The 22,041-nt window shown below is 54.8% G+C and overlaps 1 protein-coding gene across 1 annotated transcript in view; it reads left to right on the top strand.

Annotated features, from left to right (window-relative positions):
- SOCS7 (suppressor of cytokine signaling 7) overlaps nucleotides 1-21,804 on the top strand; it is a 22,838-nt gene extending 1,034 nt beyond the window's left edge. Inside the window, exons 2-9 of the mRNA XM_014958938.1 lie at nucleotides 4,591-4,655; nucleotides 7,088-7,192; nucleotides 9,986-10,116; nucleotides 10,529-10,697; nucleotides 13,229-13,357; nucleotides 16,187-16,322; nucleotides 16,616-16,773; nucleotides 17,933-21,804. Of these exons, the coding sequence (XP_014814424.1) occupies nucleotides 4,591-4,655; nucleotides 7,088-7,192; nucleotides 9,986-10,116; nucleotides 10,529-10,697; nucleotides 13,229-13,357; nucleotides 16,187-16,322; nucleotides 16,616-16,736 (856 nt within the window). The 3' untranslated portion in view covers nucleotides 16,737-16,773; nucleotides 17,933-21,804. The remainder of the gene's footprint in view (nucleotides 1-4,590; nucleotides 4,656-7,087; nucleotides 7,193-9,985; nucleotides 10,117-10,528; nucleotides 10,698-13,228; nucleotides 13,358-16,186; nucleotides 16,323-16,615; nucleotides 16,774-17,932) is intronic.
- The last annotated feature ends 237 nt before the right edge of the window (nucleotides 21,805-22,041 follow it).

Below are 22,041 nucleotides of genomic sequence, written 5' to 3' on the forward strand. Positions count from 1 at the left end.
TGGTGGTTTTTGGAGGGATGGGACAGGGGTTGTTGGTGGCAGAGCTGGGGGTTGTCACCGGTGGAAAAGGCGGGGGGGTGATGGCCTGGCCCCCCAGCACCGGGGGGGAGGAGGGAGACCGGTGCCGTGATGGAGGAGCACGGCTGTGGGGCGTGGGTGCCACCCCCCTGATGGACACCGTGACCGTCCCTCTCCTTGAGCAGCTTCTGAGGCCACCGCTGTCACGCGGGGTCAGGAGCACAGCTGGAGCACAGCTGGAGAGGCGGGAGGAGGAGGAGGAACGGGATGCTCCGGCATCCGCAAAGGAGATGGTGGAAAAGCATCATCCTGGAACGGGGGCTGGTGGGTGCTGGGTGGCTCGGAGGAGCCGCTGGACCCCCGGGATGCTGCGGGCACCGGCTGAGGGAGGAGGTGACGTGTCCCAGGAGCGGTGGCTGGTGACACCACGCTGGGATCCCAGGGGCTGGTGTTGCTTCTTGCCCTTCTGTGTCTTCCCGAATGATTTCCTGAGGTTTTGGGGCCATCATGGTTGGGCTCAGGTCTTGGGTGATGGTGGGTGCTGCTGTGGGGGCTCCGCTCTCCCCGTGCTCCGTGGCTGGAGGAGGTGTTGGCAGCTGAAGGTTGGCTGGGTCGTGGGTTAGAAGGGCTGGAGGGATGAGTCCTGGTGTCGGTGTGGGACCCTGTTCCTCAGCCCTGCTCCACCAGCACCAGCTCTCCTTGCCCTGCTCCACCAGAAGATACGAGCTGGGGAGGGTGAAGGGCTGCCCCGGCTCAGGTTGAGATGGGCCTCCTGTGCTCCAGAAACCACTTTGTGTGGCTTTTCCAGCAGCAGAACTGAAATTCCCAGTGGAGGAGGCGGGAGAGCCAGCCCGGGAGCCATGTTCAGTGATGGAATGGACTCTGGGTGCTGCAGCACGGCCCTTTTCCCCGTGGGGTTAATCAATCTTGCTCATGGTTTTTGGGGTGTGTTACCTCCTCGGTGGGGCTGAAGACCTGTTGAGGGATGAGCGGGAAACTTTCTCTGGAGATAGTGACCTTGGGTCAGGTGTGACCCCATGGCACTGGCTTGGAGGGGGGGTGACAAGGCCACCTCAGCAGCCCGAAAGGCAGCCAGGACGTAGCGGAAGCCAAAATTACCTCCCCTTTGAAGCAGGGGATGGCTCTGAGATGGAAATCTTTGTGTCAGGTCCCAGCCCTGAAGCCTCTTGGGGTGTCTGAGTCCTCCCCAGAGCTTCTGTGCCCACAAGGAGCTTGGCTTTTTGCTGGGGGGGTTGGTGAAGCAGGTTTATTCAACAGCTTCGTTCCCCACAAAGGACTAAAGGGGCCTCGGATGGTGGTGCCTGGAGTTTCCCTGGAATGACCCGGTGTTTGGCTCATGGGCTTGGGGTTTATTCCATCCTTGTGCTGGAGGAGAGCCAGGAGTCCCCGGGACCTCCCAGGATGGGGTGAGAGAGCCTCGTTGGTCGTGTCTCAGCAGGTTGGGAGCAGAGAAGCACCGTTGGGGACCTTCGTGGTCACTTCTCGTGCTCCGGTGTCGTGCTAACTAAGCGGTATTTTAACAAAGGTTACTTCAAGGTGTCTGATGTGGTGACTCTGGTGGGTTGGAGACAACTTGGATGCTTCCAGTTCCAGGAGTCTGGATCCTGGGAACACAATAGGGGTTTTTTTGCCCCCGTGCTGGTGGAACACGGATGTGCTTGGTGCCAGCGTCCCTCCTGCCACCGTGCTGCCACGGAGGGGACAGTCCCAGGGTCTGGTTGGGATGCTGGGATGCGGTTGAGCTAAGCTGGGCTTGCTGGGAAGTGAATATTGGGCTTTAGCAGACTCTACTTTTCTTTCCCTCTCCTTTCCCGGTGCCCCGGTCCCTCCGCTCGGGGAGAAATTGTGCAGAAACTTCATTTTCTGCTGTGGTTTTTGACCAAACGCCATCGGCTGCTTCGCACCCGTTGGCATCGATTGACTGGGAGTGGGGGGGAAAACCAAACCAAACCCCACATTTCCTTGGTTCTGCCAAGAGCTGGAGGTTGTTGCCACCCAGCGTGTGGCCCCCATGGATATAGGATGGATCTGGTGTTCCCCGTGGCTGAGGAGGTGGCTCAGGGCGGCTTTTGGGTTAATTCATGACTCTTTTTGCCATCGAGCTCTTACTCCTGCCTCGCGAATCTCCGCAGGCTGGCAGTGGAGGATGCTCCCTCGATCTGTGGTGGGTGTTATCTCATCCAGCTCTTGGTTGTTTTTTTGTTTTTTTTTTTTTTTAAACATCCGCAAGCAGCAGAATTCCTGGTATTTGGGGTTTCTGGCTGAGTTTCCCGTGCCGGTGGTGATCCCAGAGGAAGGAAACCAGCCCCTTTATCTAAAATCAATAACTGGGCTCTGCTGAGCTGCGAGAGGCTGAGGAGCTAAACGTGGAGATACCAATAGGGGCTTCTCACCCAGGGCCTGTCTGGGGATATTTAATGGTTGTATCAGTGAAATTGCTGCAGAACTTGAGGGCGTTTCTGGCTGAGTTTCCCGTGCCGGTGGTGATCCCAGAGGAAGGAAACCAGCCCCTTTATCTAAAATCAATAACTGGGCTCTGCTGAGCTGCGAGAGGCTGAGGAGCTAAACGTGGAGATACCAATAGGGGCTTCTCACCCAGGGCCTGTCTGGGGATATTTAATGGTTGTATCAGTGAAATTGCTGCAGAACTTGAGGGCTGGAGGAGGAAGAATGGAAGGACGTCGTTTTGGTGGAGATGGAGTTGGGGAAGTGGAGGATTTGGTCCATGGGAGTTGTTTCCTGCTCTCTCCCCTGCTGCTGGTGTGAGCCTGCGAGAAAGGAGAGCTCCCCAAAATCAAAGGCTGTAAAATGTTGGCATGAAAACCCTTCCAAATATTTTAATGAGGTTTTATGTATCGGGATGATGAGTGTTCTTAGTATTTTTATTTGCAGACTTATAGTATTAAGTGTTTAATCACAGCTGGGTGACCCAGTGATGTGTCTGGACAAACAAGAGAAGGGTTTGGTCCAGCCTGAGAAGATGAGGGTGCACCCAGAGTCTGGAGCTTGTGGTTTTCTCCCTGTGGGGTGATGGAGTTGGCTCTGATGGGTGTCATCCTTCCTGAAGTCCTTGCTCAGAACTTTGTCTGAAGCTTTGTCCAGGTTTCACAGGTGACTGTGGGCAGAGCCAGGGTCTGGAGCACAAGAAGGGGTTCAGGGTCAACCTCTCGTGGGGAGGGTCCAGCCTGAGAAGATGAGGGTGCACCCAGAGCCTGGAGCTCGTGGTTTTCTCCCTGTAGGGTGATGGAGTTGGGTCTGATGGGTGTCATCCTTCCTGAAAGGTGACTGTCCTTGCTCAGAGCTTTGTCTAAAGCTTTGTCCAGGTTTCACAGGTGACTGTGGGCAGAGCCAGGGTCTGGAGCACAAGAAGGGGTTCAGGGTCAACCTCTCGTGGGGAGGGTGTTGGAGAGCGAGGAGGACATCAGGAGGAAAGGTGTCACCCCTGTCACAGGTAGTGGTGGGAGTGGGGTGGTCTGGGTGGCCACCAGAGCTCATCTCTGACCTCCTGTAGATCCTGGTGGTGTGGTCGCTTGCCTGGGTGCAATGGGACCAGTTTCTCTGGCCAGCACAGGGAAGTTGCACTATTTGACTCGTCTCTCCCAGTACAGACCAGTAGACTAATGCGGGGCTTCCCAGTGCTGGGATGGGACGTGCTGGAAAGACCTTTGTCAAATTTGCAGCCCCCGAGAGGTCTGTTTAGGCTCAGCTTTGTCCTTGGGGTCCCCTCCGAGGTGGGAGTGAGATTCCAGCCCTGGAGATGCGTTTCTCTACTCACCCCAACCAGGGATTCGAGTCCTGGGGGTGCTGTACCCCGTGCCTCAGTTTACCAGCCTTTTCTCTGCCCGGATCTGGGTAAAGCCCTTTGGCATCGCAGTGGGGAAGGCGCTGGGATGATGGTTTGTGAAGGAGAACACAGGGCTGGCTCTGGCGTTGTTACAAAACCACCAGTTTGGAGAGCAAACTACTGGTATTGCTGGATTTTCCGTCAGAGGCGCGTTTTCAGCTGTTTCCACCCATCTGGACGGCTCCGGGTTTAGCTCCCCTGCCCCTCACCTGCCTTTTGGAACCCATTTTGGGGTGAGAAGGGGGGTGGCATCCTCCAAAAGCAGGGCGAGGGCATTCCCTGTGCTCGCCGGAGGCGTTCATTGCGCCGGGACCCAACCTGTTTGTGGGAGGCGTTTGGCAACACCTGACCCAGCGATGGAGCCTGATGTCGGTTGTGAAACAGCCTCTTGGCTCCGGTGACCATACTTGCTTGGGTGTTTTTTTTCTTTTTTTTTTCTTTCCAAAGACTTTTATTAATTACCTAGTTAGAGATTTGCTCCCCGGCAGGATGGAGACCCAGCTTTGCTGGTTGACTGCCCTACTTAGGCCAACAGGAGCTCCAGGAGCTGAATAAACAGGCAGCATTCGAGCTGTCTCCAGCTCCTGTAAAGAATGGGGAAGGTTTTCCTGGTTTGAGAAGGTCAAAGGGTGTTGTTTTCTTCTGGTGGGATGCGCTGAATCTCCTCATCTCTTCTAACAATATGTGGGGTGTGTTTTTTTTAATAGGAAACACAGACTGACGAGAACTCAAAGTGCCTTTTCCCCGGTTGTGTTCAGCCCCCTCTTCACAGGTAAGGATGTGGAAGGTTCACAGCAAGGCCTTTTATTTGGGGATGGAAGGAGCACCGTGTGCTTGATGATAAGACACTGAAAGTTGCCTCCACGTGCAACCTGTGATGGGTCCCTCTGTCCTGCTTGGCCTCAAACCTCGAGCCGGAGGAGCTGCAAAGAACGTGCCTGTTGCACGTTGGTGTTTTGCAATTCCTCCTGTTGAAAGGCAAGTTTGGGTCGTGCTCTCAGAGGGGAAGGTCCCTCCTCCGAGTGCTTTGGAAATCCCCTGTGGATGGAATGCAGTTTGGTGTCCCCTCCCCTGGTTTGAGAAGGGCTAAGATCAAGGGGGACCGTGCCCCAACGCCACCGGCTCTGCTGCCTGACACCGGTGGGAATTGAAACCTCTTTTGTGGGTCCTACCTCCTTTCTTCTGCCTCTTTCTCCCCTCTCCCCATGTCCTGCTGGTTTCTGACCTTCCCTTTTCTACTGGGGGCGGGGGAAGTTGGTCGGTTTATAAATGGTGCGAGGGGGAAGTCCTGCTCTGCTGGTGGCTGAAAGCTCTGCTGCCAAAAAAGCTCCTGGTCACGGTCATGTGCCTCCTGTGCCGTGGACTCGACATCAGAACTGTCCTTGGGGCTTCCCGGGGAGATTCCCATCTCCAGGATTTGGAATTGAAGGTCACAAGTGGGTATTTATCTGCTGGGTTCCTGGTTTCTTTAATGGCCCATGTGTAGGGTTTTTTTGCTTCTGTCTAGAGGGGTTTTTTCTTTTGCCCCTGTCTAGAGGGTTGGGTTTTTTGCCCCTGTCTAGAGGGGCTTTTATTTTTTGCCCCTCTGGGGGGGGGGGGGAATTTTTCCCCTGGATGGGTTTGGGGTTTTTTTGCCCCTGTCTAGAGAGTTTGGGGTTTTTTTGCCCCTGTCTAGAGAGTTTGGGGTTTTTTTGCCCCTGTCTAGAGGGGGGTGCTTTTTGCCCCTGTCTAGAGGGGAGGTTTTTGCCCCTGTGTAGGGGATTTTGTGAGCCTGGGACCACCGAAATGGGACAGAATTCCAGTGCCTGGTGCAATTTCCATTAATTTCTTGGTGGTTTGCTCTCAGATCAGTGTGTGGGGCGAGCTGGGGGTCTTTGGGAAGGTTGTCTTCTCCTTCCCTCTCCTCTTGGAGGTGCTGGCTCCTGCTGCCGTGGGGAGGACTGGAAGGCAGTTCCTTCAGCCCCTCCGAGCCTGGGCTTTGGTTTTATTTGTACGGGACAAAGGCAGCCCAACTATTTTATTTTTTTAGGGCGTGGAAATGAAAGAGCAGCATCCTGTGGGCACACGTGTGCGCTCACACCCATAAATCCCCCAGGGAGAAGGGACCTCGGATAATAACCACCCCTAAATACTCCTCTTAATGCAGCTTATTAACAGATGGGACGTTTAAAAGCAGAGGGAGGGCGAGTGGGTCTTGCCCTGTGTTGTTCATGGTAAAGACGTTGCCAGGGACTTACCCAGGGGTGGGTGACGCCGCGCAGGGTTTTCTGGAGCAGAAGAGGAGTTTCAGTGCCCACAGGAATTGAAATCTGAGGCAGCCACATCTCCTTGTCCTTGAGACCCGTGGTTCAAGTGTTCGAGATGGTTTGGTGGTTGTTGTTGGTTCATCAGAGCCTGGTTAGAGTGATTTTTTTTTTTTTTGGTGGGGAAAAAATTGCCTTGGTGGTGGTAATGCCACTGAGGGTCTCTCTTTAGGTGTTTTCCTTTCGACTCTGTGTCAGTTGACTCTGAGGTTGATGCTCTGACCTTGATTTGGTGGCTTCATTTCTCTCCCATGATCTTTAGACTGATTTTAAGCTTTTTCCGGCCTTGACACATCTTAATTTGTGTCATTATTTTCCCCAATTCTGGATCCAAAGCCTTTTGGCTTCAGTGAATTCCGGTTATTTAATGTAAAAGCCTGTCTAGCTCCATGCAATTAATTTTAAGAGCTGGTACCCTCGTGGCCTTTCGGGTAAGAGGTGTTTGTGTTGGATGATCTAAGGCATTGGTAGGCAAAAAAAAAAAAAGGCATTAACAGGAGCATCGTCTGAGTCAGGTGCCAGCAAAGAGCTGTGAAACCATTTCCCCAGCGTTATACAAAGTGCTGGTGCTTTGCACCATTAGTGAGCTCTGATTGGTGAACAAGAAAGGCCCTGGAAAGGTCTCCCAGTGTCTTCTTCATCACGTTCTCCTGGTGCTGGACTCCCAACAGGGTTTGGCCACAGGAACCTATATACATCATTCCCTTTTGGGAAAGTTCCTTGACCTTTGGGCTGCAGTTGTGGAGTCCATCAATGTCCCCAAAGCGTTGCAGCTGGGAAATTTGGTTTGAAAACATCTGAGATTGTCCTCCAAACCCCACGGAGGTTCCTGCCCCTTCCCCTCTCCCTCTGCCTCCCCACAGAAGGTGCCGCACTAACAGTCTGCTCCACCATCCTGCAGGTGAAACGGTGTCACTGGTGGACGTGGACATCTCTCAGCGAGGACTGACCTCCCCTCACCCTCCGACTCCGCCGCCGCCACCACGAAGAAGCCTCAGCCTGCTAGGTATGGTCCTGGAGAGCATCCTCTGCCCTGTGTCCCTGTGGGAGTGGGGGAACTGTCTGTCTGTCCTTGTGGGGGCAGAGGAGGAGCATCCCAAGGGTCCCTGGGCTCACTGCCTGCTTGTCCCACCCCATAATATCTCTGTCACCTTCCCCTGCAGAGGGTTTCTTGCTGTTGGCCAAGAAGGCCAACGCATCCTGGGGGGCATCAGGAAGAGTGTGACCAGCAGGTCCAGAGAGGTCATCCTGCCCCTCTGCTCTGCCCTGGGGAGGCCCCATCTGGAGCACTGGGACCAGTTGTGGGCTCCCCAGTTCCAGAAGGACAGGGAACTGCTGGAGAGGGCACAGCAGAGGGCTATGAAGATGATGAGGGGCCTGGAGCATCTCTCTGATGAGGAAAGGCTGAGGGACTTGGGGCTTTTTAGTCTGGAGAAGAGAAGGCTGAGGGGGGATCTGATCAACACCTATAAATACTGGAAGGGTGGGTGTCAGGAGGATGGGGCCAGGCTCCAGGCACCAGGATGGTGCCCAGGGACAGGACAAGAGGAAATGGGCACAAACTGGAACATAAGAAGTTCCACCTAAACATGAGGAGGAACTTCTTTGCTGTGAGGGTGGCAGAGCCCTGGCAGAGGCTGCCCAGGGAGGTGGTGGAGTCTCCTTCTCTGGAGACATTCAAACCCACCTGGACACGTTCCTGTGGGACCTGCTCTGGGTGGCCCTGCTGTGGCAGGGGGTTGGACTGGATGATCTCCAGAGGGGATCTTCCAGTCCCATGTGAGGGAGGGTAGTGGTGGAGCGGTGCAGGTGGGACGTGATGTGCTGGTTTCATGGCGTTTCTGCTGCTTTTGATTGAAGGCTTCAGTGGATCAGCCAGGAGGGGAGGGTGGTGGTGGAGCGGTGCAGGTGGGATGTGATATGCTGGTTTCATGGCGTTTCTGCTGCTTTTGGGAACTTCTCCCCTTTCCTATCCTCTGCCCAGCGAGGCCAGTTCCCTTCTATGCTCTCTAACTGGTGGGACTGGGGCAAACTTCTCCCCTTTCCTATCCACTGTCCAGCGAGGCCAGTTCCCTTCTGTGCTCTCTAACTGGTGGGACTGGGGCCTCTGCCGCACCAGGAGCCAGGCCAAGCTGCTCCTCATCCTCCTCTGGAGGAGCCAGGGCAGCTCTGGATGGATGAAATCAACCTTAAACTGCATGTGCCGGGGCTGTGAAATCTCCTCTAAATGCCTCTCTCGTGCTGCAAACTGCCTGCATGGAGCGAGCTGGGCTGGAAAAGACTCTCTTCCATGGGTGTGAGGGGCCAAGCTGGTGCCAGAAGCACGAGGAGGATGGGGAGCTGTTGGAGGGAAGCTCCATCTCCTCCTCTCCTGGGGTGGGAAGCTCCATCTCCTCCTCTCCTGGCTCGGGGCCTTGCTCTCGGAGCTGCCTTTCCTTGTTTTCCGAGTCTCTCTGCCTCTGTTCTCTCCTAGATGATATCAGTGGGACGCTGCCTACGTCTGTGCTGGTGGGTCCGATGGGCTCCTCCCTGCAGTCTTTCCCTCTGCCTCCGCCTCCTCCGCCCCATGCCCCAGGTCAGCCCAGCTCTAACAGCCAAGCTCTGCCTTTTCTGCCTTTCCCTCCAGGGAGCTCGACTTTGGGGACTTTTTTTTTTTCCCTCTAGAAGCTTTAGGGCCACGCTTTGGGCTTTAACAGCAGCGGTGCTGCCCGCTTTGCCTGCTCGGGTACCGGCGTGCCAGGGCTCTGGTTTCCTCCTGGTGTGGCTTGTTTTGCTGAAGCTTTTGATGGCACCAGCTTTCTCGGGGCCTTGCTCTCGGAGCTGCCTTTCCTTGTTTTCCGAGTCTCTCTGCCTCTGTTCTCTCCTAGATGATATCAGTGGGACGCTGCCTACGTCTGTGCTGGTGGGTCCGATGGGCTCCTCCCTGCAGTCTTTCCCTCTGCCTCCGCCTCCTCCGCCCCATGCCCCAGGTCAGCCCAGCTCTAACAGCCAAGCTCTGCCTTTTCTGCCTTTCCCTCCAGGGAGCTCGACTTTGGGGACTTTTTTTTTTTCCCTCTAGAAGCTTTAGGGCCACGCTTTGGGCTTTAACAGCAGCGGTGCTGCCCGCTTTGCCTGCTCGGGTACCGGCGTGCCAGGGCTCTGGTTTCCTCCTGGTGTGGCTTGTTTTGCTGAAGCTTTTGATGGCACCAGCTTTATCCTCGGTTCAGCATCTCCTATTTTCTTGGGTTCCTCTGGGGGGAAGCCCACCCTGACGTGTGCTGTGTCCCATAAGATGCCAGGGGAGAGTTGTGGGCGCGGGGTTCAGCTGTGACAGCCAGCCTGGCCTGTGGTCTTGCTCAACGGCACCCAAGGAGGTTTCCTGCCCATTTGCTCTTTCGCTTTTGGTTTCCTTCACGACCCAGAGGGTTTTTACTGCCCCTTTCTCAAGATGTGTGTTCGTACCTTCCAGCCCGTGCCTCCTGGCTCTTCCCTCCAAGGTGGCATAAGGTGACAGCGCCGAATTGGTCACCTTGGAAGAGCCAGGTGGTGGCTCCCACTGTGTCCTTCAGGAGGACATTGTCCTTCCATCCATCAGCCCGTCTTCCTGCAGCTCTGGCCCTCCTGCTCTGACCTCCAGAGCTGTGTGAAGGGGGTGGTTTGTCCTCAGGGGGAGGACCTCCCTGTGGGTGACCGTGTCTCTCCCTCCGCAGACGCCTTCCCACGGATCGTCCCGCCTGACCTCCAGAGCTGTTCAAAGGGGGTGGTTTGTCCTCGGGGGTGGAGGACCTCCCTGTGGGTGACCGTGTCTCTCCCTCCGCAGACGCCTTCCCACGGATCGTCCCGCTGAGACCCACGGAGGCGATGCCGGGCCAGCCCGCCCCACACCTGCAGTGTCCCCTCTACCGCCCCGACTCCAGCAGCTTCGCGGCCAGTTTGCGGGAGCTGGAGAAGGTAACAGGGATGGGGATGGTGGTGGTGGTAGCCAGAGGGAAAAGGCTGTGAAAAGACCTGGGAAAAGGGTCCAAGCACTGGTTTTGGGGTCCCGTCTGCCCTTTTTACAGAACTGGGAGGATAACATTAGGATAGGGCTGAAAAAAAAACCCCTCTTGCCTTTCTCCTAGTTAGGTCTTTGAGTCTAGAAAAGCTTTTATTGTGCATGGAAGGGCTTTTATAGCCTCATCTGTTCTTTCTTCTGGGAATATGATGATGTGCTCTCATCCAGCAAGTCCCCACCATCCATATTCCTGGGCGGATACAACCAGACACTTCCACTTTTTGGCATTTAAAAGGGAATTAACATCAGTTTGGTTGCTGATAAAAGCCTTTCTGGCTAGCACTGGCTGATGTTCTGTCTCTCTTCTAGTGCGGGTGGTACTGGGGACCCATGAACTGGGAGGACGCGGAGATGAAGCTGAAGGGGAAGCCAGATGGGTCCTTTCTGGTCCGAGACAGCTCTGACCCTCGGTACATCCTGAGCCTCAGCTTTCGGTCTCAGGGCATCACCCACCACACCAGGATGGAGCACTACAGAGGTGAGAGCCATGGATGTCCTGGGGGTGCCACTGGCAGTGGGGACCTGTGACTGGGGACCAGTCTGGTCCCAAGGTCCCATACCAGTGTTCTGGGCATGGAGCTGGCAGAAGAGGGGGAGCAGCAGCAGCGGGACCTTCTTCTTGTGTTGACGTTCTGCATGAGGCTTTAGAAGCTGTGTTTGACTTTTCCTTGTGCCTCAAGCAGCAGTTCTCCTTATAACTCTGAAAAACTGGGAAATGTGTTCCCTGTGCCTGTCCTGGGGCCTTCCTTTGGAAAAGTGGACTTGGAAAACGATGATGGTGAGGTCTTTGGGATCCTGTGTTGCCAAGATGAGATGTACAGCGAGAATCACCATTCCTGGCTCTTGGTGCTTCCCAAAACGAAGCTTATTTCCCTGTGAAATGAGGAGTGATCTCTTGCTGTCGCAGCTTGTCACCTTGCTGCCACCTCCCCGTGTCCCAGGGGTATGGTCCGTGCCAGGATGAGCCTTTAGCTCCATCACACTGGGTTTTTATTCCGAGGACTCCTGGCACATTGGTTGCCCCCTTTACTCCTCCTGTGTGAGCTGCTTCTCACCTCGTCCTCACCTGGGGTTTTCTGCGTTGAACCCCTGCACAAACACCTCAGGCTGAGGAAAATACCCCAGAGGCTCCATGCACGGGGGGGGAAAACCTGCCCAGTGACCAGGGGGAAGCTTTAATAATAACCCCCTGTAGAGCCTTGTCATTAAACGTGCCTGCAAATAATGGCTTCCCGGCCAACCTGCTGCAGAAAACAGTGGTTTGCAACCTTGTGGAGCAAAGCTCATCTTTCTCACCTTTTTGCCCTTGCCCCGGGGATGCTGCTGGTGTTTTCCTCCAGCTCCACTCGTGGTGTGGAGCTCAGAGACCCTGCAGCACCTCTGCTTGTGAGCCCTTCTGATGGAGAGATGCCCCAGGGTTAATTGCCCCCCTGGGGGACACACCGGGACACCGTTGTGTAAGAAGGAAGGATTGTCATCACCCCATCCTTCCAGAAATTGCAAGAAGCTCTTGGAGCTGGAGGAATGTGAGGCTGCCTGGCCAGTGGATACTTCCATAATTGAGTTTTGGAGCAAACTCCTCTTGCTGCTGGTCCCGTTTCTTATTTTGGGGCTGGGATACGTCTATTTTGGGAGCTTCCTTACCCAGATGTCCTTCCCGTTCCTCAAGCTGTCCTCGCTGCAGGGATCTCACTGCCTTCCCTAGAGCAGCAGTTCTGGCCGTGGCATCACATCCAGGATCTCATTTTGGGTCTGTGTGGGGAGCCCCCCCGTGCCCCCAGCACTGAATGTGCTGTGGCAAAGGGGAGAACTGCCCAGCTGAGAGCTTTGATCAACCCCTGGAGGTGACAAATGGTGAGGGCGAGGGAGTGGGAAAGAGATAAAAGCCTGACCTTCACGTTACAGGTAGATGAGAGGAAAGGAACCAGATTTTTTTGGTCTGTTTTTTTTTTTTTTTAGGCAAGGGGGGCTGGGGAGGCTGGGGGTTGTGCTTTGTCCTCTGCATCTACAGCTGCTTCTAAGGGCTCCAGACATTAGGGCTTTGTATCTACAGGCACTTTAGGGGCTCTAGGTTTTAGGGCTTTGCATCTACAGGCACTTTTTAAGGGCTCCAGACATTAGGGCTTTGCATCTACGGCCACTTTTAGGGGCTCTGGGTTTTAGGGCTTTGCATCTACAGGCACTTTTAGGGGCACCACTTTTAGGGAACCAGATCCAAGGCTCACACCAGCCCACTTACAGGTGTGTAAACAGGTCCGAGGACCTTCTTTTCCCTGTGATGCCCATCTCTGGTTTCACTGTTTGCCACCCGAGCCTAAGGGTGCCACTTTTAGGGAACCAGACCCGAGGCTCACACCAGCCTACTTAGAGGTGTGTAAACAGGTCCGAGGACCTTCTTTTCCCTGTGATGCCCATCTCTGGTTTCACTGTTTGCCACCCGAGCTGGGTGCATCCGTATCGGGTGGCAGTGGAGGGGGGGAACCGTGTGGGTGTAGCTTGACCCTGGTTCTAACTTGAAGGTAATTTGAATTAAGGGCTTTGAAACAGCTGGGAAGAACACGGAGCTGCCCTGAAATGGGATCCTCTGGCAGAAGAGGCCTTCAGCACCTGGATCACTGGTTTTACACACCTCTGTGTGGGGGTTTAACTCTTTCTTCAGGGGTGCTGTAGATGGGACACTGCAGGGGAGCAGAGGTATCTGCTAATGCTCCTTGCTTTGATAATTTAAGTTTTTAGACCTAGAAATCGTTGCAGGCTGTTCACAAGTTCAGGCAAGGGTGACTTGTGGCCACTCTTGAGTTACGGTGGTCACGTTGTTGTGTCTTTCTGTGTATCCTCAGCTCTTGGAGGGCACTGGTTCCAGTGGAGCAGCATCCTTGCAAGCTGGTGCCACTGGTGTTTCCTTTTAGTGCCCTGCCTGGTCTTCGAGAACATCAGACTCGTGCCCAAATTGTCTCCTCTTGCCACCAGTGCTCCTCTAACGTGAAACCTCTTCTGTTCTCTCGGAAGGGACCTTCAGCCTGTGGTGCCATCCCAAGTTTGAGGACCGCTGCCAGTCTGTGGTGGAGTTCATCAAGAGAGCCATCATGCACTCCAAAAACGGGAAGTTCCTTTACTTCCTCCGATCCAGGGTTCCAGGTGAGTCTCCTGCTGGGAATCTGGGAGATGGTTTTGCTTTGCCATCAGCTGCTGGTGTGTCCCGGGGAGACAGTTTGATGTGGATTTGGTCGGTGTCCTTGCCCACTGACTTCCCAGAAGGATTCTGAGGAGCAGATCTCTCCCTCGGCAGCCGCAGCGTTCGCTCATGGTGACAAAAAGACTTCCCAAACCCTTCTTTCCAGGCTGGTGCCATCTCACGCTGTGACAGAGCTGGGGACTAGAAAGCTGCTCCCTCAACGAGCAATTATTTGGCTGCTAAAACTCCGCTTTCTTCCCTCCCCCTGTCTCAGTGCTGCTCTTGGAACCGCTCCGTGCTTTGTAGTTTCCCAGTTCTCCCTTGAGCCAGGACCCACTGGGGGCTGTGGAGGGGGGAGATGTTCAGCTGAGCCTGTGGGAGTGTTTCCAAGTGTGAGCCTCCAGCCAGAGATCCTGGAGATTCCCAGTCCCCCTGCGATGCCAGAGCCCATCCACAGGCAGGTGCTTGCAAGCCGAGGAGGGAGCGTCAGGGAGGTTTTGTTGAAGCATGTTTGATTGCAGAGAGCTCGTTTCCCCATCCCTCAACCTCTTAATTCCTTAAATTAATTGAAGGAATTAAAAAACAAACTTAAATTCCTTAAATCTGGGCAGGCAACAGGACCAGTGTCTTCTATATTCTTATTTTTTTTCTGGTTTTCCCTCATCTGCCCTGGTGTACCGGAAAGCTGGCCAAAAAATCCAGTGTGAAAGGGAGGGAGGAGCCTCCCAAAGAGGCAAATACACCCTTATTTGTGAGACAGCAACAGTGGGGGGACAGAATTTGGAGGGGGGTGTGTGAGGTGAGCAGTGATGCTTTGAACCAACGTCCTGGTATACTGGAAAGCTAGCCAAAAAATCCAGTGTGAAAGGGAGGGAGGAGCCTCCCAAAGAGGCAAATACACCCTTATTTGTGAGACAGCAACAGTGGGGGGACAGAATTTGGAGGGGGGTGTGTGAGGTGAGCAGTGATGCTTTGAACCAACCAGAGCAGGAATGGGAATGCTGCCGAGGTGAGAGGAGCGAGAGGAGCCTCAGGATTGCTGCAAGTGAAATTAGAGTGAAATTTAGAGCAAAATTTGCTCCTTGTCCCTATTGCTGTGACACCTACAGGTCCTGATGGGGACGGTGGCACTGGGGCATGGGGAGGATTTGCCCCAAATTGTTCCTGGTGTAGAAGAGGCTGGAGGGGAGGAGATGGGACGTGGAGCCACAGCCCAGCTGTGTTCAGTGTTGCCCTCTGCTGCAGACACCACCAATAACTGGAAAACTGATTTACTGGGGAGGGAGGGGAGGGCTGTGAAGCTGGTTTCACAACGGACCCAGCCTTCACGAAATCATTTCCACTTAAAGATGATTTACCTTCCTAATCCTGAGATCTTTTCCCCTCGAGAACAGGGCTTTGAGGGCTTAGGACTCCAGGCAAATACCTTAGAAAGGACTTGCTCTGGAAAAATATCATTGAAAAAGGAAAATATCCCCCCAAAAAGAGCGCTGTGCACCTGCTGAGGGATCCCTTGTTGTCCCCCCCAGGTCCTGCACCGCTCCATCTGCAGCCAGCGTTGGATGTAGGCACTGATTTGAGCCTTGATCCTTGAAAAACAAAGTCTCACACTGATGCCTGATGTATATATTATTTTTTTTTGTAGTGGGAGAAGATTTAGGATCTGCATCTCCCCAGTGTGCTCGTTAGTGCTGTTCTCCCACTGAAATGTTAAGTGCTGCTCAGAGGAGGGGGCTGTTTCCAGCTCTCATCTGGCTCCTGGCAGTGGGGCATGTGGCCAGGGTGGCTTGTGGGGCTCGTGCTGGTCCCTGTGGTCTCTGGCTGGGCTCCCAGAGGCTGATTCCTTTTCGGTAGGAGAGAGAATAAGGAAGGAGGAGGCGGAGGGTTGGGGAGGGGGGACAGAGAGAGAGAGAGAGAGAGAGAATCCAGCCTTCAATGGATGGCTGTTCTTTGCTTTCTCAAAAGCTGGCTCGCAGCTTCCCGAGCTGCCCAGAGCAGTTTTGAGCCCATCTTAGTGTGAAGAGCTTTGCCTTTTCTCTTTTCACTCCGTTGCCTTCAGAGATGAGGCAGCGGGAGGGGGTTAGAGTGTAACGAGCTTTGAATCCTTCTGTAAAGACAGATAAAAACCTTGTGCTGCCAACGAACCCGGCTCCTGGAGATCCCCCCCACCCCTCGGTCCTGCGGGCTCGATTGTTGCCCTTAACTTTGGGGGAGGAGGAGGAGGTTGTGGGGCTGGATGCGACTCTCTTTTCGTTCCCTGCGTGGGGAGGTGGCTGGAGCGAAGCTGCCGCCTCCTCTGCCTTTGTGCCTCTGCCTCGTGACCCCAGGAATGAGCCACTCTGGCACAGCTTGAGCTGACCCAATCCCTCAGCTTCTTAACGCCTCGCTAGACCCCCCCGGAGGGTTCCTCCAGGCAAAGCCTACGTGCCTGGTCGTGCTGCTCCCCTTCTGCTTTGACTTTCTTCTCTGTCTTTTCCAAACCCTGGTGCTTCTCAGTATAAAGCGATGCTTCTTCTCCTAGCCCTGGGGAAACGGGGCAGTTCGGAGCTTGTGGTGGCCTTGGGTCTGCTTTTCCACAGCCACCCCCTCATACCAGGACTGGGGTTGCCTTTTTGGAGAGGCTGGAGATGTTTTCCAGCCAAAAGAGTAGATTTGGCTGGAAGGTTTGGCTCCTCAGCCCCAAGTGACTCTGAAGCCGTGGGATTCCTTCCCGAATCAATAGTGGTTCCTGTCTATATAATGCTTGTCTCCAATATTGCTTCTTTTTTTTTTTTTCTCTTTTCTCCCCAAAGGTCTCCCTCCGACGCCTGTCCAGCTCCTGTATCCAGTCTCCAGGTTCAGCAATGTCAAATCCCTCCAGCACCTTTGCCGCTTTCGGATCAGGCAGTTGGTCCGAATCGACCACATCCCCGAGCTCCCGCTGCCCAAGTGAGTCCCAGGGACCAGTCCCTCCAGTTTCCTCCTCCACCCTTGCTGCAGGAGGCAATGAGGAGACACCTCTCTCTGCAGCGAGGGCTCTGGGAGGGTGTAGTTGACTTTCTCAGCCGTGGGACAGCAGGATAAATGTCCTGTGGGGTGTAGAGAGTGGTGACCAGCTCAGGTGTTACTGGTGCCACAGCCTGGAGGTGGGTTGGGGAGGGAGAGGTTCTGGTTTACCCTTCGTGGAGGATGATGTGGTGGTGGCTCCTCAGGGTTAAAACTTCTTCCCCTGCCTCCCCCAGGCCCCTGATCTCCTACATCCGCAAGTTCTACTACTACGACCCGCAGGAGGAGGTGTATCTGTCGCTGAAGGAAGCTCAGCTCATCTCCAAACAGAAGCAGGAGACCGAACCCTCCACGTAGCGAGGCTGCTGCGCCCGCCTTGTTGCTGTCGCTGATGGTACGTGGTGGTAGGTGGGTGCTGATGGTGCTTCTGCTCCGTGTGCCATCCCGGGGGGGTCCAACCCAAATCACTCTGTTCCCTCTGATTGCAAAAAAAAACCCCACAAAACCCTCCTGGAGAAGTCATAGAATCACAGAATGGTCAGAGTTGGAAGGGACCTTAAGGATCATCGAGTTCCAACCCCCTGCCCTGGGCAGGGACACCTCCCACCAGACCAGGTTGCTCCAAGCCCCCTCCAACCTGCCCTTGAACCCCTCCAGGGATGGAGCAGCCACAGCTTCTCTGGGCAACCTGGGCCAGGCTCTCACCACCCTCACACCAAACAAGTTCTTCCCCACAGCTCAGCTCTTTCTGTGTCAAACCCTTCCCCCTCCTCCTCTGGCTCCCCTCCCTGATCCAGAGTCCCTCCCCATCTCTCCTGGAGCCCCTTCAGATACTGGAAGGGGCTCTAAGGTCTCCCTGGAGCCTTCTCTTCTCCAGGCTGAACCCCCCAACTCTCTCAGCACCCTCTCCCCCAGCAGAGGGGCTCCAGCCCTCCCAGCATCTCTGAAGCCTCCTCTGGCCCCATCCAACAGCTCCATGTCCTTCTTGTGTTGAGGACCCCAAAACTGGACACAGAGCTCCAGATGGTGTCTCCCCAGAGGGGAGCAGAGGGTACAGTCCCCCCCTCACCCTGGTGGCCACGCTTCTCTTGATGCAACCTCGCCCTGGTGGCCACGCTTCTCTTGATGCAGCCCAGGATGGGGTTGGGTCTCTGGGCTGCCAGCGCGTGTTGCCGGCTCGTGTGGAGCTTCTCATCCACGAGCACCCCCAAGTCCTTCTCCTCAGGTGCAGGCTCGTGTGGAGCTTCTCATCCATGAGCACCCCCAAGTCCTTCTCCTCAGGTTAGAGTTGGAAGGGACCTTGAGGATCATCGAGTTCTCCAGCCATGACAGTCGTGGTTGTCCACTCCATGGTCTTTCCCCACTGCCTGGCTGGTTTCAGGTCATGGTTGTTCACTCCGTGGTCTTTCCCCACTGCCTGGCTGGTTTCAGGGAGGGGAACGAGGCTCCTGCTGCTTTCTCCTGCACGTTTGTGCCCACACGAGCTCTGGTGCCGAAGCGGGGGCAGATCCAGCGGGATTTTTGATCCCTCTCCCTTCTCTCTTCCCCGTTAGGAATTGGGTTGTCGCCATCCTGTAGCCGGAGTCGGGCTGTGGTGGGAAGGAGGCGGCCGAGGGCGAAGCTGGTTCCTCTGCGCTGCCGCTTCTGCTCTCTCAAGCTCTTTTTTGTACAGAGAAAAAGAGGGTTCAAGACTCCGGAGAAGCACAGCGGGACGGGAACCAGAGCCTGGGCTCCTGCCCCAGGGAGAGGGCTCTGGGAGGCAGCTGAGCCCGGCTCGGACTCCGTGCGGAACAAAGAATGTCATGGCACTATTTACAATTTTTTGAAAGTTTTATTTTTTTTGATGTCGTGTTTTTTTTTTTTAATTTTTAATATTTTTTTTTGGTTCGTTTTGGTTTGTTTTCGGCATGAGAAATCCTGTCTTATCATCAGCTGAATTTTATTATGCCCTCCCTTGGAAAAGCTCCAGGTAGGGAGAGAGAAAGAGAGAGAGAAGGGGACTCTCTTGGAAGATCATCTGCTCCAGGTGTTATGGCCAGACTCTTCTTTGGCCCTCACCAGGAGGGGATGGAGCTGGGGAGCTGCTCGGGGGCAGCCCGAGCCCGAATCCCATGTGGCTCCTTGGAATAATCCCTGGGAACACGGAGCCCTGAAGGCAGCTGCCCTGTTCTCTAGGATCTGGGAGAAGAGGAGCTGAACCTCGTCTTGGGCAGCTGAGCTTCTGCAACTGGATTTGCAGGGTGGTCCTGTGTGATGTTTAAGTTGGGTCCAAGGAAGGAATTGGGATGTCCTGGAGCTTTCTGCCAAAGGGAATGGTTCCTGCTGGACGGGGGAGCCAGGGCTGCTCCTCTGAGGAGGTGTTTTTCCCTTATCAAACACTGGAAGATGTCGCTGAGCCCCTGTGATGAGTGGAAGGAGGGTGGCCAAGCCGTTGCTGTGACTGTCACAGCCATCCATGGACCAAAGGTACTTGCTGCCCTCATCTCAGTCCCGTGGGACGTGCACTTTTAGCCCTTCTCTGGCTGCGTCCAGAAGCTGTGAATGAAGTGGTTTCCTCTAGAGCTGTGAAGGATCCTCACCGGGAGTCGTTGGGGCATTAAAAGGCATCTTTGGGGTGTCTTGGAGCAAGAAATGGATAACTGAGGGTTCTTCTGGAACAGCATCTCATCTCTTGGAGCTTCCTTGCTGCTTCCTCCCCTTCCTGGCACGTCCATGGAACCACCAGCAGTTTGGAAATGGTAAAGCCAAGAGAGGTGGTGGCTCTCACTGTGTTTCTGGGCTTGGCACTGGCTGAAATACCCCAAACCCACCCCTTCAAATCCTGGTCTGCTCTTTCCTCTGCTGCAGCAAAGAGTTTGCATTTCATGGAGAAGTTGAAAATTTGCCCAAAGTGATGCTGAGACGTCCGGAGAAGCATCTTTCCTCCTGGATTTAACCAAGTGAATGTTCCTGTGCTCTCAGCCCGGGTGGAGGAAACGCTCCGTCCTGCAAATGTGGTATGAAAAACACAATGCTGTGTGTGATCCGAGTCCCCAGATGGGAGATCTGTCCCCTGAGACCTGCCTGCCCTGGCTCAGGAGCTGCTGGGACTCTGATCCTGCCCTGCAGAATGATCTGTGCCCCTCAATTGGTCACACTCCTGCAGGATCTTGAAGCAGCCTGGAAAAAAACCTCTGATTTTCTGCCTCTGCCAAGCGATGCTCCGAAGGGTGCTAATGAATCCTACCCTAACCCTGTTCCCCATCACTGGGGGCCTCAGCTTTGGTCCTGGAGAAGAAGGAGGGTTTGTTTTTTATTTTTTAAAAAAAAAAAGGATTTGGCTTCCAAGTGAAACTTAATAACTAAGCTTCAAAAGTCTGTAGAAATACCTCATGGGACACTAATTGCTACTGACTTTGCGTTGTCTGGATGGAGGAGCTGCCCCATCAGCATCTCCTCACCCCTGGGGACACTGGAGCTCCTCGAGTGCAGGGGACAGGCTGCCCTGGCCCTGTCCCCTCCGTGTGGGGACCGGCGTTTGTCCCTCCACGTCCCCTCCCCTCGGCCATGGACCTCGGGCACCAGGTTATCAGCGGAGCCTGCAAATAAATTAAACTGCTTCCATGAGAAACGCACAGCCCGGGGAGCAAATGTTGGGGAGAGGGGGACAAAAGCCATCTGTACTGGTACAGGTGACACTGGAACATCCCCTCACATCCTGGCTCTCCGCCTGCTGAGGATTTATATCTTCCAACTTATCCACACACTGGAAAGGGGAATCTTCCCTGGAGCCAAGCCTGGTCTGATGCCCCGAGTGTCCAACCAGGAACGGTGTCTCTTCTCAAGCTTCTCTCCAGAAGAAGACCCCGGAGGCGAGGATTTGGTGGTGTGGGGATGAGTGATGACCTGTGGGATGTGTGGAATGGGGGAGCTGTGAGTTTCCCCTTGCCAGAGCCAGGGAGAAGCCGGTCCTCTCCCCAGCATCGTGGCAATAGCAGCATCTTCACTCCTTCCTTCCCAGTTTGGGATGGAGAGAGGTGGGTTAGACTGGGAAGGGGGAGCCCACCAGGGGAAGGGGGTGCTGGGGATGGGTGCAGAGCCCATCCTGCCCCCGTGCTGGGCTTCCCTGGGGTGAAAACGCACAACCCTGCTCTGTGGTGGGTTGGGAGGGTCTGTCCTGCTCCTTTCCATCCCCTGTGTCCCCCCCCAGCTCCCCAGGAGGAGGAGGAGGATGGGGGGAGGCTCTGTGGCATTCAGAGCTGTTGAAGCAGCAGCCAGACTTTAGGGACAATACTTGAATTAGATGACTTTGGTTGGCTGTCCCTGCCCTCGGGAGGGTTTCTCCCACCAACCTGCTGGTGCTTCTGCTGTTACTTGAACCCTGTGCGTGGTGGGGGCAGCCCCCCCCTCCCCAAATGAAGCCTTCAGCCAGGTTTGGGGTCTGTCTGCAGCAGCTGAAATGAGGGAGCAGATGTTCTCTGAGGTGTTGGGGAGGGGATGGTGTGACACCAGCCTGTCCTGCTGGTGTGTTTTGGTGTCACCTGTAGCTGCAGGAGACCCTGCTGTCGATCTGTCCCAGGGGAGTGGTGGGGACAGCTCTGCCATGGAGGTGGCAGATGTTCCTCAGCCTTCCCGAGCTCCAGCTCCACCTCTCCAGGAGCAGGGGAGCAGCCTGGGGCCAGTAGGGCTGGATGAGATCCCAAGGTTAACTGTAGTTACAGCCTTCCCTTGAAATCCCATAAAAATAAAGCTATTCCTAGAGTTCCTTTACATCTCGGTGGAAGGGAAGGACTTGATCTGCTCTTTGGGCACGGAAAAGGTCCAGAGATTTTATTTCCAGGCTGGAGGAGGGGGGGGATGGTCTTGGTGGACACGGGTGAGGTCTCAAAGAGGTGGCTCCGTCCTGTTCTGCCATTGAATCCCTGTTTGGGGAGGGGACACCTCATGGTTGTGTCCTGCCTGGAATGGTACTTCAGGTTGGTTCTGGAGGTTGCTCTCATCCTGCTGATTTAGGAAAAAAAATAATAATTTTATAGCCTCCTTTATCCAACCTTGAATTCTGCAGAGTGTCCTCCTCCCTCCATCGGCCACCGGAGGCGGAGGAACAGTGAAACGGAGCATAAAAACTGCCAAAGCGAGAAAGGACACGTGGAAAAGCTCTTTTTTTTCTTCTTTTTTTTGGCTGGAGATGGTGTTTTTTCAGCAGGATGGGTGCAGCCCTCAGCCCAGCGTGGGGGGTTGGTAGGACCTGCTCCTCTTCCCCCTTTTGAGGGGGGGAAAGGACCTGGTTCCCTCCTGCAGCGGGAAATTCAGATAAACCAGGACCATTTTCTCACGTGGAAGTTTTTGGCTGGGCATCGACCTTCTTGGGGCTAAAAAGGGGGGAAAAAGTCATCCTTAGCTTGGTTTGGGTGGGAAGGACCTCAGGCCCTCGTGCCAGAGGATCTGGGGGTTCTGGCAAAACTTAATAACTAAGCTTCAAAAGTCTGTAGAAATACCTCATGGGACACTAATTGCTACTGACTTTGCGTTGTCTGGATGGAGGAGCTGCCCCATCAGCATCTCCTCACCCCTGGGGACACTGGAGCTCCTCGAGTGCAGGGGACAGGCTGCCCTGGCCCTGTCCCCTCCGTGTGGGGACCGGCGTTTGTCCCTCCACGTCCCCTCCCCTCGGCCATGGACC

This window comes from Calidris pugnax, unplaced genomic scaffold (genome assembly GCF_001431845.1).
Source record: "Calidris pugnax isolate Ruff unplaced genomic scaffold, ASM143184v1 scaffold335, whole genome shotgun sequence".
Taxonomy (NCBI): domain Eukaryota; kingdom Metazoa; phylum Chordata; class Aves; order Charadriiformes; family Scolopacidae; genus Calidris; species Calidris pugnax.